Consider the following 15,587-nt stretch of genomic DNA (forward strand, 5'->3'; position numbering starts at 1 on the left):
CGCGTATAGCTGCAATTCAAAACAATTCAAAACATGATTCAGTAACTTTTGATTTGAAATTGAGATCTTAGAATGCTGTTTTTCTCAGAATGTACAGCTGAAGCTTAGCTGAAACTTCATCAGGTTAGTTGCTCAGTATCCTTCATTAGATTTTGAACTCTTTTGTTGCTTCAAACGAACAAAATGCACAAATTACAAATGATGGACTGTAGCTTTAATACAGGATTTATCATTACAATAAACTCTGCATTCAATCATTAACTCACAAAAAAAACCTTCTTAAAAACAAATGGGTTAAATTACGCACCTGTAATTATAGCTGTGTGGTAGTAGCCACATGAGACCTGCTTGATGGGAACTGGAAATGCTAACTGTCTGGGTATATCTGTTTCTGTAGTCTCACCTAGGCCTAACTGCCCTTCAGAGCCACTACCAAACATGTACAGGCTACCATCAGCTAGATATGAACAAAACAAAGATATAATCATGGTCTGAGGGTTTGGGTTTCAAGTCTTAATCTTATTTAAACCCTTCTGCTATTTGAAAAATGAAAAAAAGTAAAACTGCTGCAAACTGCTTACTGACTGGATGGACCTGAAATATATAAATCTAAAATTAATGTGGCCTGACGTTGCGAACTTAGCAAGTTCTTCTTCAGAGGCTAAAACAGAAATGACAGAGATACATACATTAACATGGGGCTGCACACAAACATGCAGGGCTGAAAGAAGAAACACAAAAGGAGGATTAGGAGGGAAAGGTGTGGAAAGATGCAGGGGAGGGTGGATGAGAGAACAAAGAAACAAAGGGAGATGGCAAACCACAAGGGGTCTGGTGTAAACAGGGGAGGGACCAGAAAGGGGAAGGATCAAAGGTCACAGGGAGTGGGAATGGACAAAAGAGTGTGAGAGTGAAGGGATGATGGGGGGGGGGGGGGGGGACAGTATTGAGGTGGAAAGGGATGAAAGATGGCGGGAGATGTGTAAACACAAACAAGGAAGACCAGATGGATTATCTGTAACAGAGGACAATGGAGGAAGAAAAGGATTAATCATTTCCAAGTTGGATGTTGAGACCATGTGGTTGAATAGTTCGAAGACGATTCATCCACACCTTCTCTCTGCTGAGGCGAACTGACTCTTTGCGATGGCCAAGAGATTCAATGCCCTGCAAAATCATATCAGAAATGGAGTGGTTAGGCAGGTTGAAGTGATGACCAACAGGGGTGTCTAGTTTCTTGGTGTTGACCGTTGACCGATGGGCATAGAAACGCTTCTTGAGCGTATTCTTAGTCTCACCTACATACTGCACTCCACAGACCCTGCAAGAAATGAGATATATGACATTAGAGGTGTTACAAGTGATGTTACCAATGGTTCTGTGGGTAGTGACAGAAGAGTGGCCAGAAAAGGAGTCAGACTCCTGGATATGAATCTGGCAGACAACACATCATCCTTCTGCTATTTGTCATGTGCTGATAATAACAGAAGATGGTTCAAAATCGTTCAAACTTTCAATGCATCGCAGCTACATGTACTTCTTAGACCATTTAGAGATAATTATGAAAAATGCAACGGCCTACATTACAAGTCAATGATAACCGAAGAAATGATTCAATTAACCAACAAATCAGTTGCAGAAAACAAGTGATTGAAAATGAAATGTGTTCGCACCTGTAAGTACAGCAGAATGTTCTGTGCCACATGATATCATCTTGACCTTGTGATTGGCTAATTCCTGGATCTCTTCAGGTGCATCAAATCCCTGTGTACTAGCCACACCTAACTGCCCCTCCCCTCCTCCCCCAAAGCCATACAACTTGTCATTCCTGGTGTAGGTGATGGTGTGTAGACGACCACACCCAATCGTGACCACACCTTCATGCTTCAGAGCTGGATTGGAAAAGAACAGACAAAGAAAAAAAAATACTCACTCAATACATACAATCAAAGTGTCATTGGGCAAACTGATATCAATCAAAACATGTTTTACTTTTGTTTTACAATTATTTCCTCAAAAAAATACAAACCAATCTGATTGAGTCACTTTTGCAATTCACACACCCATTTTTCCTTCATGCGGTATTTAATTGTACATTTATATAAAACAGTTGACTTAATATTTCAAATTCCAAGCCCAACAGGTCACAATGTTTGAATACACTGAGAATAAATTGGAACAATTGTAGTAATACATCAATTCAGACATACATGTACATGTATTATCTATGTTTTTCCCATATATAGCTAAACTTGCGTTGAACTTGTTTATCTAATTAATTCCATACAAAGTACATTCTACACGTATACTATTTACCCGGTACATGTATTTTCTGATCACAATTCAATTCAACAATATTTGTGCAAACTTTCCATAATTTTGCATGCCGGGATCGCAAGCGACTCGACGTGTTTCTTAGCTGCTCCGCAGAATTTAGAGAATCAAGATCAATTTTCCGCCGTTTTCATGGACGAAAAGATCTGATAACAACAGAGTAAGTGCATAAGACCTCAGTGATTACAACAAACGTTAACAGTTAACGAATCTTTAGTTTGAGATTGAGGAAAGGAGTCATTTTGGCTGTGGATCATGACAACCTACGCCAGCATTGCAAAATCAGGGGGTGCCACTCTCGAAATAACAAGGCCTCTGTTCTTCGAACAAAAATCAGTGCTACAGACGGAGAATACCAAGCTGACAACATACGAAATATGCATCGCTGCCGAGTCAGTTTCTGGCCATAACACCGTGGAAGGGGCCCAGTTTGTTCGAGGCATCTGGCGTCTTTATCCAAATAACGTGGAAGCCAGAGCTCTGCTCCTATCTCACGGGATAACCCTACGGAACCAACATATCCGTCTACTAAACAACAACCCCTTCTTAGCGGGATATGGCGAATCAACCAAAGTCATCATATCAGACCTACCACTGTCTGTTTCCAATGAGGACATTACACCAGAGCTGCAGGAAAATGGGGCCAAGCTCTTATGCGATGTCAAGATGGACTGTGCTAGAGACAGCCATGGAAAGCTCACCCGTTTTAAGACCGGAAAACGATTCGTATACATAGCCATACCATCCCGTCCCCTACCCAAACGAATGAAGATTGCAGGTTTCAACGCAGCAATCTACCACAAAGAACAAAAAATCAAGGAAAGGGAAGACGAAATGAGAAACCATGTATGTCTTAACTGTTCCCAGTTTGGCCATCATGGAGGAAGTTGCCCGAACCCCCCAAAGTGCTTCAAGTGTCTACAGGTTGGACATAAGGAGGGTGACCCCCGGTGTCCGGACTTCGCCATGGTACGAAGACACCGAGACAAAGCACCTGTGGCGATGACACCAACACCAAAACCCCCACCTCATGAACAATCCAGTGCGACAATTCCAGTGCCAGCTGACGACCCACAAGAATGCACATTTGATGCACCAACGACCCCAAACACAGCAGACGCAATACGCGTAATAGAATCGGCATTCCAGAGCCACATTCAACAGAACCCAACTGTCACACCTGCCAACAACAAGATCGACACACCAAAAAGACCACGTCCAAGCCCAACAACACCCAACGCCGACGACCAACACACTGGAGAAAGAACCGCTGGATCATCGAGACGCAGCAAGAGAAGAAAGCGACAAAGTCAACGGGCGCAAGTCCACCAAGGATCTTCAAACCAGCGTGACAAAGTGGCGTATGACACTGATGAAGAAGAGTTCAAGAGGTATAACACCAGCTAAATAAATCTGAGTAACGTTAATGACATGTAGTTCAATCATCCAACCGTTATGACGTCGCTCCACGTTATTAGTTTAAACGTAAGAGGGTTAAGAGATCGAAACAAACGATTAGCATTATACAAATGGTTTAACGATCAAAAAGCTAACATAATATTTCTTCAAGAGACGCACTTCACTGACAACATAACAGAAGTTCATGATTTGTATGATATTCAAGATGGTAAAAGCTTTCATTCGTACGGTGATTCTTATAGTTGCGGGACCAGCATTATTGTTAAAAACTCAGCCAATTTTGACATAAATGGGCTTCATTGTGATTCTTTTGGACGAATCTGTTTAATTAATACAACACTTGTGGATAAACCTGTATCTTTTATGAATATTTATGCTCCAAATACGTGTAAACAAAGAGTAAGTTTCTTTAGAAAGGTTGAAAAATGGATCTCCCAATATGTCCCGAAAAATAACGAACTTGTACTTGGAGGCGACTTTAATTGTGTTTTAAATTATAAGTGCGATAAAGAAGGCGGAATAAAAATTCTTAAGCAAGATACAACTTATGTTAATGAACTAAGTAGAAAGAAACTTCTGGTAGATGTATGGAGAGAACAACATCCAAATGATAAACAATATACATTCAGAAGAAAGTATCTCGATATAAAAACTAGAATTGATTATTTCCTTATTTCACGTTGTTTGGCAGACACCATTACCTCAAGTGATATTCGACCTGCAATTAAAACAGATCATCAAGCAATTTCAATAAAAATTACCTTATGTGATGATAAACGGGGACCAGGATATTGGAAGTTTAACAGTTCACTTATTGACGATAAAACATTTGTTAATGCAATGAAATCCCATTTGGAAAAGACAACAATCAAACTCAAACTTGAATATGAAGATGAACGACTCCGTTGGGAGCTATGTAAAATCGAAATTAAGGATTTCGTTATTCATTACTCAAAACAAAAGAAAAAAGTAGAAAAAAATGTTAAACGTTCAATTACTGAAAGATTAAATTACCTAAACAAACAATGTGACGTAGAAAACGAGGAGGTGTATGAACTCCAAAACGCACTAGACAGAATATATGAACGAGAAATTGAGGGTCAAAAGGTTAGATCTCGCGAAAAGTGGGCCGAGGACGGCGAAAAAAACAGCCGATATTTTTTTAGGTTTAGAAAAACGAAACGCAGTCAAAAAACACATTACTTTACTGAAAAGCGAAAATAATCGTATCATTAAAGACAAAAGGCAAATACTACGCGAAGAAAAAAGTTTTTACCAAAAATTGTATTCTTCTAACTCTGTTGAAACAAGTCAGGTGAAACAGTATCTAGACGACACACAGTTTGACTATGTATTAAATAATGAACAAAAAGAGAAATGTGAGGGAATAATTACTGAGGCAGAGTATGAACGAGCTTTAAACAACTTAAAAACCAATAAAAGTCCCGGTACAGATGGTATAACGGTAGAGTTTTATAACAAATTCTGGAACCAAATAAAGACACTTTATACTGATTCAATGAATAGAAGTTACAAGGAAGGAGAATTGTCTATTTCACAACGCCGCGCGATTATATCACTGCTTTATAAAAAAGGTGACCGCACAAACTTAAAAAACTGGAGACCGATTAGTCTACTGAACATAGATTACAAAATAGCTGCAAAAGCCCTGGCAAATCGTCTGTCTGAAGTCATAGGCCATATTATACAGGAAGACCAATCCGGATATATAAAAGGACGATTTATTGGAGATAACATTAGATTGATTGATGACACCATCCACTTTTTACGCAGTAATAACAAAAATGCTGCTATCCTCTTTCTGGATTATGAAAAAGCTTTTGATACGGTTGAATGGAACTTCCTACAAGAAACACTCAACAAATTTAACTTTGGAAATAGTTTCATTCAATGGATAAAAACATTGTATACAAACATACAAAGCACTATTATTAACAACGGATACATGTCCGGATTCTTTACATTAAATCGAGGCCTTAGGCAAGGATGTCCACTCTCAGCCCTCTTATTCTTACTCGTTGCTGAGGTACTAGCTAATAGAATTAGAAGTAACAAAGACATAAATGGAATTGAATTATCAGAAACATCAAATTTGCGTATCACAATGTATGCAGATGATACGACAATTTTTGTGTCAGATCCCACATCCATAAAAAATACTATAAGTATTGTATCAAACTTTGGGCTAATTGCTGGACCTAAACTGAATCTTCAAAAAACAAAAGGGCTTATTATCGGCAATTTGATTATTGATACACGTTTGCTTGAATTGATAAATTGGCAAGAAGAACCAATTAAAACTCTTGGAGTTTATTTTGGAAAAAACATGAGTCAATGTTACGAATTAATTTGGGAAGAAAAAATTAAAACATGTACAGTTTTAATAAACCAATGGAAGAGAAGGGCATTAACACTTCCCGGCAAAGTAACTATATTAAACAATCTAGCGTTACCTATATTTACCTTTCTGGCATCCGTAATCCCAACGCCACAAAAGTATATCTCAAAAATTAACAAACTTGTCTTTCCTTTTATTTGGAATGGACGCACAGACAGAATTGCAAGAAAAACTATCATACGGAGGCTTGATGAAGGCGGTTTGAACCTCATCGACATGGAAACCCATAACATGGCATTAAAATGCAACTGGATAGTTAAACTACTAAACAACACAAGCGGTAAATGGAAAACCCTTTGTAAATATTTCCTAGATTCCTGTAGTCCCAACCTTACAGTTTTGAACATGAACTTTGGGAAAACAAAATATGGGTCAACTATAATACAGTCGTTACCACAATTTTACAAAGAACTAATTCTGTGTTGGCAGGAACTACATCCACAACCTGATATGCAGAAACGATTTAGTCCCACTGAAATAAAAACACAACTGCTCTGGGGTAACCAACTTATAACTTTCAATGGTAAAATACTATTTTTCCGTAATTGGATAAAATCTAACATTATTTATGTAAATGATCTGTTTAACGAAGAAGGGGAATTTTCTATAAACTATCTTAAAACAAAGCTGACCACAAAACGGAATTGGTTAGTCGAAATATTTATGTTGAAAAGGGCCTTACCAAAAGACTGGTTATCAATTATAGTAGACAGTAAAGAAAAGATCGGTGTTGATTTTAAACTTCATGTTAATCCTAGTCTAGGTAATATAGAAAACATTACAACTAGAAATATTTATAATATATTGATAGACGAAAGAAGTAAAACACCTCAGATTGAAACGTGGTGGGAAAACGTACTTGGTGAGAAGATTAATTGGACTTCCACATGGAAAAAGAAAATAGTCGACATTAAAGAAATTAAGTTGAGAAACTTCAATTACAGACTCATGCATCGTTTAATAGCAACGAAAGATTTATTGTATAAATGGAAAATTGAGAATAGCCCGTTGTGCTCAATGTGTGACATGATTGACGACTATAAACATGCATTCTTAACCTGTTTACAAACAATTGAATTTTGGAATCAATTAAAGGTTTACTACCAAGAAAAAACAAAAAGTAGTTTTATTACACCAACATTGTCAAACCTATTAACAGGTCTTGATAGAAGACCTGAGGTTAATTTAATAATTACGATAGCAATGTTTTCGATACATAAAGCAAGAATCAAAATGAGTATAGAAAATAAAAGGATAAATATTTTTAATGTGTTTAATACAGAGCTTTTATTCAGAGCAAAGTTTCAAAAGAAAAACAAAGACTTCTGGCAACATTTTATGACTTAACTGTATATTTCTTTAATTAATATGCCTACTGCTGTTCACACTTGTATATTTATATTCAAAGTGATAACACCAGATATATTATAACCTATGGTTCTAACATACATTATATACATGTAGTACATCAAAACCAATGTCGTGTATATCATTTATGATTGTTATATGTATACTTTCTAAACATTGTAATAACTAACATTGTAATAATTATTTGCAATATTGTAATTAATGGAAATAAATAAATAAAAAAAAAAAAAAAAAAAAAAAAAAACAATTACATGTACTTTGTTTAAGTTTCAGATCATGTGATCTGGTGCACGGTACCCTCTGGAGACATGTGCACAATAGAGAACAAAAGACTGTATACGTCTCCACAGAGCAATTTCTATAGGTGAATACGTCTCCACAAGGTTATCACGAAATAAATATGGATTTTACTCAAAAAAAAAAAAAAAAAAAAAAAAAAAAAAAAACTTTCCATAATAATGTGAACTTTGCTCAGTCAGGCTATGCACACTACATACATAGATAATTATTTTTTTTTTATATGAAATGCACAAAAGCAAACACAAATTTAATACTCTACATGATTCTATTGCTGCTTCTAACACTTGATGCGTTGCCCCATTTCCCTTAGTGACTAGCCATGTTGTCTATTGCTGCTTCTAACACTTGATGCGTTGCCCCATTTCCCTTAGTGACTAGCCATGTTGTCTATTGCTACTTCTTACCTTTGATGCTTCCTGGTTTGTTAGTGCATTTAGTATGACCCAATCCAAGCTGGCCCCATTCATTAGCTCCAAATGTAAAGATACGACCGCTCTCTAAAAACAACACAACAGTGTCATAACTTGATAAAAATATACAAAATGCTGTACACACAACAACTTTAACTAAAATACAGGAGGTGATGAATATTGGTTACCAGGCCAAAGCATAGGCCTGTACAGGGCCCGGATTCTTAATGAACACAAGGCATACTGCAGTAACCTAGGAATCACTGGGAACATTTCCCAATGACATTGACTTGTTCAATATTTTAATAAAGGTGCAATGTTTTAAGTTTCTTAACAAAGAACACTCTTTTAAATTGGGTATGACCAACAATGGGACACTCTCAATTCATAATTACGAACTTGAATCAATCTTTATACTGCATCTTTGTCTTGTTTAAGTGCCATACCAAAAACACAAGAAAAAGGTTCTAGTCCTAACTTGAAAAGACTTCATTAGAACTAACATCTGAAGTGCCATTAACCGAAAACTGTGTTCACATGCTGCCCAGAAACAAAGGAACTAACCTGTAACAAATGCAGTGTGGTCATCACCGCATGACACTTGTATAACAGTATCATTGCGAATCCAAAATTTATTGGCAGTGTTGTCTGCAAACCGACTTTTCCCAAAGGTGAAGACAGCGCCAGATTCTGTTGGTTATTCAAGAAAAAGAGTGGATAAAACACATTTCAAATATATATCTACAAATGTACATTTTCAGAGCCCCCCCCCCCCCCCCCCAATTGATAGGGGGTGGTGTTAGAATTAAGCTGCACCAGCGTATTTGTTTAGAATACTCAAAATAAAAAAACAGTTAATATTTGGCTGGCACACGTTTCCTTTTAGCAAACACTAGTTTGCCAGAAGAATCCAAGAAGACCTCCAGCAAACTAACAACATTTGCTTTTGAAAAGAAAGTCAGCAAAAAGGAACACAAAACTTAAGATAGCAATCACTGCGACACACCGTCAATGCACAAAGCCGCATTGATTCGCATGCAATCAACCGAAAGATACTGTTTGAAATTTTCAAAAAAAATAGTGCCAGTAGAATTAAGAGAAGTCTGCTTCAGGTTGCAGAAGTCATATTGGAGCTTACATGTGACTTGTCCAAAATTAAAGAGGAGCCTGTAACTACAACCTTTTTGATATTCACAATGCATCTTGGGTATGGATGGCAAATAATCAACCAGGCAATTTGTGTACAAACCTATTGGGCCGAGTACCAGTCAAAACTTTCATTTGATTCCTCCTGATTACATATCAAGAATTTAGTGATCATATTTTCACGCAATATTGCACTGGTTACTTCAAATCTATTTAGTTAAAAAAAAAACATTTTGCAAAGCTTATTAACAGAATGAAGAAAGTTTGGGGGAATCCCTTGTAGCAGAGAATCTGCTATGCCAACCTGACCTGTCTGACCTGACCTGTCACTGATACAACACACACAACGACTCTTCATTCTGTTAAGCTTTTAAAAATGTGGTGCTGTGGTCCAATGGTTACGGTGTTCGACTCGGTGCCGTGGTACATGGGTTCGAATCCTGACCGTGGGAACATGGTGCTTGTGCTCTTACATAGAGCAGGTACAGCATCGGTAGATACGTGCGCTATATAAGACTCCAGTATTATCATACCTGTATCATATTCATGAATATGAATATTTTTAGGGACTGCACACATATAAACAAAAAAAAGTTTTGAAATCCACTTTTTGTGTCAATTGAGAGAAGAACAAAATTTGAATAGCTAATAGCCATTCAAATTTACATAATAGGATAAGGCATTACTGAGATTGGACCTTTAACAAATTCTTCTGTAATGAAATTGTTGGTTCACTTCAGTATGGACAAACTTGGCATGCCTTTGCATTGCTAACAGACAATGTTTACTAAATGGAACAGCCACAGCAATCCTCTTGGATGTCATACACCAACCACAAAAAGGAGGAAACAGCAAATGATACATTGGGCACCACACACCCCTCATCAAAATGAGGCGACATCACGTGATTCGATTTGGTTTTGCCATCTTCCATACCATCTCAACTGCAAGCCAAAAGCAATCACTATTTTCTTATAACAATGTTTTCAAAGTGGGCCCAAAATGTGGCCTAATTTATCAGAAACAAAAAAGTTTGTAGGCCAATGGAAACTAGTTAGTATTACATGATTTTCTTTTTGTATACGTTTTTAAAAACTAGAAAGATATAATTTGGCATAAATTTGTTTAAATGACATCCTAAACACGCCAACGCGACAGTCATTCCATGATCGAGCAGACGAGCACATGCACCGTTCGCGAAGCTTGTCCCCGTAGACTTGCAGACAAGTTACTAGACAGTCATGCCTTTTGTCTGTCAGCGTCCCCAATATCTAGAACTACACTGATGCATACAAAAACATCTGGGAACAGCCAAACATTATACATTACACGTATCGTGGTATGGCGCGGTACGTGGTAGCTGTCCACACTGGCGTGGTGCGCATCAGGCAAACAAAACTGGGCTAATTACCAACTTTATTTCAAGTCTATCGGTCCCACCGTGCCATAATTATCACATTTAGCTGCAACTTTGGAAGTCAAATTTGACAGTTTATTTACACATTTCTATATCGCTCCTTCAATTTTTGAGTTATATCCTCAGATCAGTGAGCTTGTTTTATGTGGAAAATCAACCTAAATTTTGAGTCCAATTTACATTATTTTGCAAAAGACTGATGCGACAGCCATTCTGAAATACATCAACCTGGCACCCAGTGAATACTCTCGTGCCGCGCCAAACTATTGCACTTCCAATAAGGTGCAATTTTTGAATCAAAAAGTGGCTGTATTTACTAATTAATATAACATTTTTTTCCATTTTTGAGGAACTCACCAAAAAGCAAGAGCCCTATTTGTGAAAAATCAGTCGGAAGTTGAGTCCTGTTTGAGATGGCGAATTTCAGCTAAAAAAACCATGTGAATTTTTTCATTTTTCTGGATGTGATTGAGAGACATATATAAATAATGATGATGATCAATAACATGGAAATTGTCCGGTAGTACCTTTGGATCAGCATAAGCCTGACAAGCGATCACGCGGCCACTTAGAAACAATGCTGTGCATTGTTGCGTGACTGATGCGCAGATTGATGCTTGTCGGTTCATTTACAGTCCCTAAAATTATGACCCTGCCAATATTGGCCAATCAGAATAAAGATTTCAAGCCAACGCCTCCAAACACTGACCAATCATAATTGTTCCTCTGTCTGAGCCTGCTGACTGGTACCTTGAAAGAAATTTTAAGATTATCTCTTCTTTTGTTCCCCAAAAAGTTTAAAAGTTTAATTTTATTTCATAAATATTCATAAATATCTAAGCCAGTTTACTCATTCCTATTGGTCGAGAGCCCGTCACGTGGCCGGTTTTAAATCATTGATAAAGACCGGCTGGCCGGCTGGCTGGTCTTAAACATTTTTCCAGGGTCACATGAGATAAGGTATGACCAACCAAAGTTAAAATTAAAAAAGAGAATTCTAGCGCCCACTGGGTCTAGGTCCAACTCAGTTATGTGCATTCATATGAAAATTGATTATTTGGATAAATACTGAAGAAAAAAATAATTTTAAGTTGAGTGTCTGGTTCACCACCCCCATACGTATGTGCATAAAACTGCCTTGAATTTATCATCGTATTCCTCCATGGTCATCCATACCCAAGAATACGAGTAGCCCAGGTTGGACTCTGGCGGGATGCAATATAGACGTCGTCCAACCGACGATCGTGTAGTGTAGGACCCTGTTTTGTTTTGATCAAATTAGAGTCAAAACTGTTTTTTATTGCTCAAAAATCACCTTTACAATCAAAAGCAGACTTTTTTCAATTCTAAAGGACACCCATTTTGCAAATTTGAACAGTTTTGTTGGGGTAGAAATCACGATTTTCCTGCGCGGTTTGTGCCTTGCGGTTCAGTGCGCCATGCGTGCTAGAGGTACATCGCGCGGTGATCGCCATCTTTATTTTCGGGTTGCGTGTTGTCGCCGCGCTGTCATCGTCATTTTACCCCAAAGTTTTGGTAATCCTTATCTTTAGGACACCTCTATTTTTATAAGTTCTGTTCAAAACTGACTTTTGCAGATGACTGTTCAGTACCAAAGTGACTTTTGCAGGCTCAAGCAGTCTTTATTTCTCATATAAACTCATGTTAGTTGTAATTTTGAAAGCAATTTCAAAGAAAATGTGACTTTCCTACCCTTTTTTTGGCAGTTTGCTATCTTGCTTTTTTGATATTATTTCTGTTTGTCATTGTGTCTTTAACCCCTCATACGGCCTAAATCAAAGCCCTGCCCTCTTTCTACAAAATTAAACCTGGTGATATTCAAGAAGGTGTCATTGCCAACTTTTCAAATGTGTCAAGAAATATCAGAATGTCACTTTTGAGCGTCATTTAGTCAGCTGTTTTGGTGAGTCTTAACCTTATATAGGCATGTATAGGAACAGGGTCCTAAAGGTAAAGATTACCAAAATGTACCTACAAAAAAATCAAAACACTGCCCTCTATCTAGGACATACCCGGTCATACTAATAAGCGTCAACACAGCGTCAACACACACAGAAGCATCAACACAGCTTCAACACCTGCAAAACGCATTCAAATTGACAAAACCAGTGTTCAAACAGAACAGTATGGGCAAAAATAAAATTTTGGCTCAAAATCAATAGGTTAAACATCTGAAAATTGCAATTTTCAGTTCAAGAAAATTGGCTCTCAGTACAGCTCCGAAATCGGCAGCCATGGGCAAGTTCGCGCAAGGACTATAGTTAACCATGACGATGGTTAACTACACTAGTCGACTATTTGAAACCAACCTACCGGGGCTGGTTGCATCGCTGGTAACCATAGCCGCGCGCGTTCATAACGTACAGCAGGGAGCCAGGATCCAGACGTTTTGCAATGACGTTTTGACCAGCGTTCGCACTTTGCTATTAGTGCGCAGGCGTAAGGTACGTCACAAATCAACCATCATCTCATCTAGGCGCTTGCGTCAAGTTGATCTGACATCGCGCACTCTGTAAGTGTTCTCCACTGTTCTCTGTCTGATGCCACGTGCCACGTGCATCGATCCTTGATGTTGACCCCCGTGGTTGTCAGGTCCTTGTTTACTCTCTTCAGCTACGTGGTTCGTTGTCCCCCTCTTGGTAGCTTGTTCTTGCGGATTGCCTCTAGAAGTGCTTGCTTGGCAGGAGCTTCCTCGGGTAGTCTCAGGAGATGGCCTGTCCACCTAAGACGTCTTCGGGTAATGGCAGTACTCCAAGGGATCTCGTTGGTTCTCCTGTACAGTTCTTTATTGGTGATCTTCTTGGGCCATTTTATATTAAGGATTGAACGCAAGAGTCTTCTGTGAAATGCATCAATGTTCTCTTCTAGTGACTTAGTCAATGTCCATAGTTCGCTGTTGTATAGGAATACAGATGCTATGAAGGCGCGGAATGTTTTGAGTTTCGTGTTGTTTGAGATTGCATCACTGTTGAAGACATTCTTGAATTTGTTGAAAGATACCATCGAAAGTATTTTCCTCCTGGTAATATCTTGCTCAGTGTTGAGAAAAGATCCCAAGTTTTTGCATTTCTTCCAACTGGTGTTGCTTCCGTTTCTACTGATGAGGTGTTTCTCTGTCTTAGACGTGTTTACTGTGAGGTTTCGCTCTTTTAGTACCTCAGGTGCCTTCCTCTCCACAGTTGCTATCGGGTGGATATTGTTACTTGCCCAAGTGATGTCATCAGCATACTGTAATCCCATCTCAAATCAACCACTAGTCGACTAATGGTCCTTGCCCGAACTTGGCCATTGTTGCTTCAGGAGCAGCGCAGACAATACCATTACGCAAAAGGGGTGATAGCATTATACAATGAATCAACAAAGGGCGGCCATTACGTGTGAATCCGCATACAACATGATAATTTCATTTAACCTGCACACCCATATCTCAAATGGTGTAGTCCAAACTCCGTGCGAAGGCAGGATGGCGGACAATGGCAGTGCTGCTTAAGAGATCATTTTTTCGCGTGAAAAAAATTCCATTTTCGTAAATGAAATGTAACATCTGATCCACCAAAAATCTCTTTAAGTCTAAACTTTACAGTTCTATACCTTTTTTGTCAATTTAGAATGCGTTTTGGCAGTGTTGACGGTGTGTTGACGCATCTATCATGTGTTGACGCTGTGTTGACGCTGTGCTGACGCGTATTAGTAATATTAACGAAGTGGCTATCGTTACGGCAGCCGTTGTTTAGCGCCCTCTACGATACTTTTTTGATACGCACGCAGGTATATAATTATTTGATTCCCCACATTTTAGCGAGCAGTGCGACAGCTCGGTCGATAGAGGGTAGGATTTTGCACCGCGAGGTTGCGGGTTCGCATCTCAGTTTTGCACTCCAATTTTTTCCCTTTTCTAACCTGAGGCTTTGGAGGATTTTTTTTTAAAGGGAAATAAAGTCCGAATTTCATAACGTTCAAATTCACTTTTTTCCTTCTAATTTTATATTTTCTTCTCATGTTTTTATAAAAGTTGCAGTACTACCGTAACGATAGAAAATGGGAAATGCGTTACGGCTGCCGTAACAATAGCCACTGCGTAATATTAAACGTGGATTTTGTTCCCTTATAGGCCTACTATAGGAACCAGGCCAGAAAAAATTCCATACTGCCTTTTAGTAGTTTTACCATGTTTACTGGGCCACCACCATGACCACTCATCATATTCCTACCAAAAGTTGTAAATATGATGAAGATTAGAAGAAACACTGTTTAAGCCAATTAAGGAGTGCAAAAATTCTTTGATAATACTTCAAAATGTTCTGTCATGGCCCATAGACTTTGTGCAGGAGCTTTAAGTGGTGGCCCAGTATGGAATTTTTTCCACCGGGCCCTACACTACACGATCGCCGTCCAACCTGGCCATGTGAAAAAGGATTGGTGCACAACCTGAGCTGACAACTCAACTACTCGACCATGTCGACCATCATGACAACTGAAGTCCGAACTGTAATGTGATGAATAGGGGGTCTATTTGATGATTCTTTAGCGTAGGCTAGGCCTACTCAGTCTTCTAACCTCAATTACAAAATATGTTATGGCGTAAAATCTCCATGAAATCAGAAAAATTATGGTTGAATTCGTGCAACAGAGCCCGGTAACCAAGTCAAATAAAGCGTTGTTTACCTGGCACGTCTGAATCGTCGGTCGCCATTTTTCCAATATGTCAAAGGAATTGTATCCAGACGTCGTCACGTACGTTTCAAACACTTGT

The 15,587-nt window shown here is 38.5% G+C and overlaps 1 protein-coding gene across 4 annotated transcripts in view; it reads right to left on the reverse strand.

Annotated features, from left to right (window-relative positions):
* The window catches only part of LOC119730711 (X-linked retinitis pigmentosa GTPase regulator-like), a 37,252-nt gene extending 21,671 nt beyond the window's left edge, over positions 1-15,581 (reverse strand). For all 4 annotated transcript variants that reach the window (XM_038203718.1, XM_038203717.1, XM_038203716.1 and 1 more), the window contains exons 1-5: positions 15,500-15,581; positions 8,815-8,940; positions 8,245-8,337; positions 1,674-1,892; positions 308-457 (exon numbers count right to left, since the gene is read on the reverse strand). In XM_038203718.1, coding sequence (XP_038059646.1) covers positions 308-457; positions 1,674-1,892; positions 8,245-8,337; positions 8,815-8,940; positions 15,500-15,527 — 616 coding nt within the window. In that variant the 5' untranslated portion in view covers positions 15,528-15,581. The remainder of the gene's footprint in view (positions 1-307; positions 458-1,673; positions 1,893-8,244; positions 8,338-8,814; positions 8,941-15,499) is intronic.
* Positions 15,582-15,587: the final 6 nt, after the last annotated feature.

The sequence above is a fragment of the Patiria miniata genome, unplaced genomic scaffold (assembly GCF_015706575.1).
Source record: "Patiria miniata isolate m_02_andy unplaced genomic scaffold, ASM1570657v1 HiC_scaffold_22, whole genome shotgun sequence".
NCBI classification, from domain to species: Eukaryota; Metazoa; Echinodermata; class Asteroidea; order Valvatida; family Asterinidae; genus Patiria; species Patiria miniata.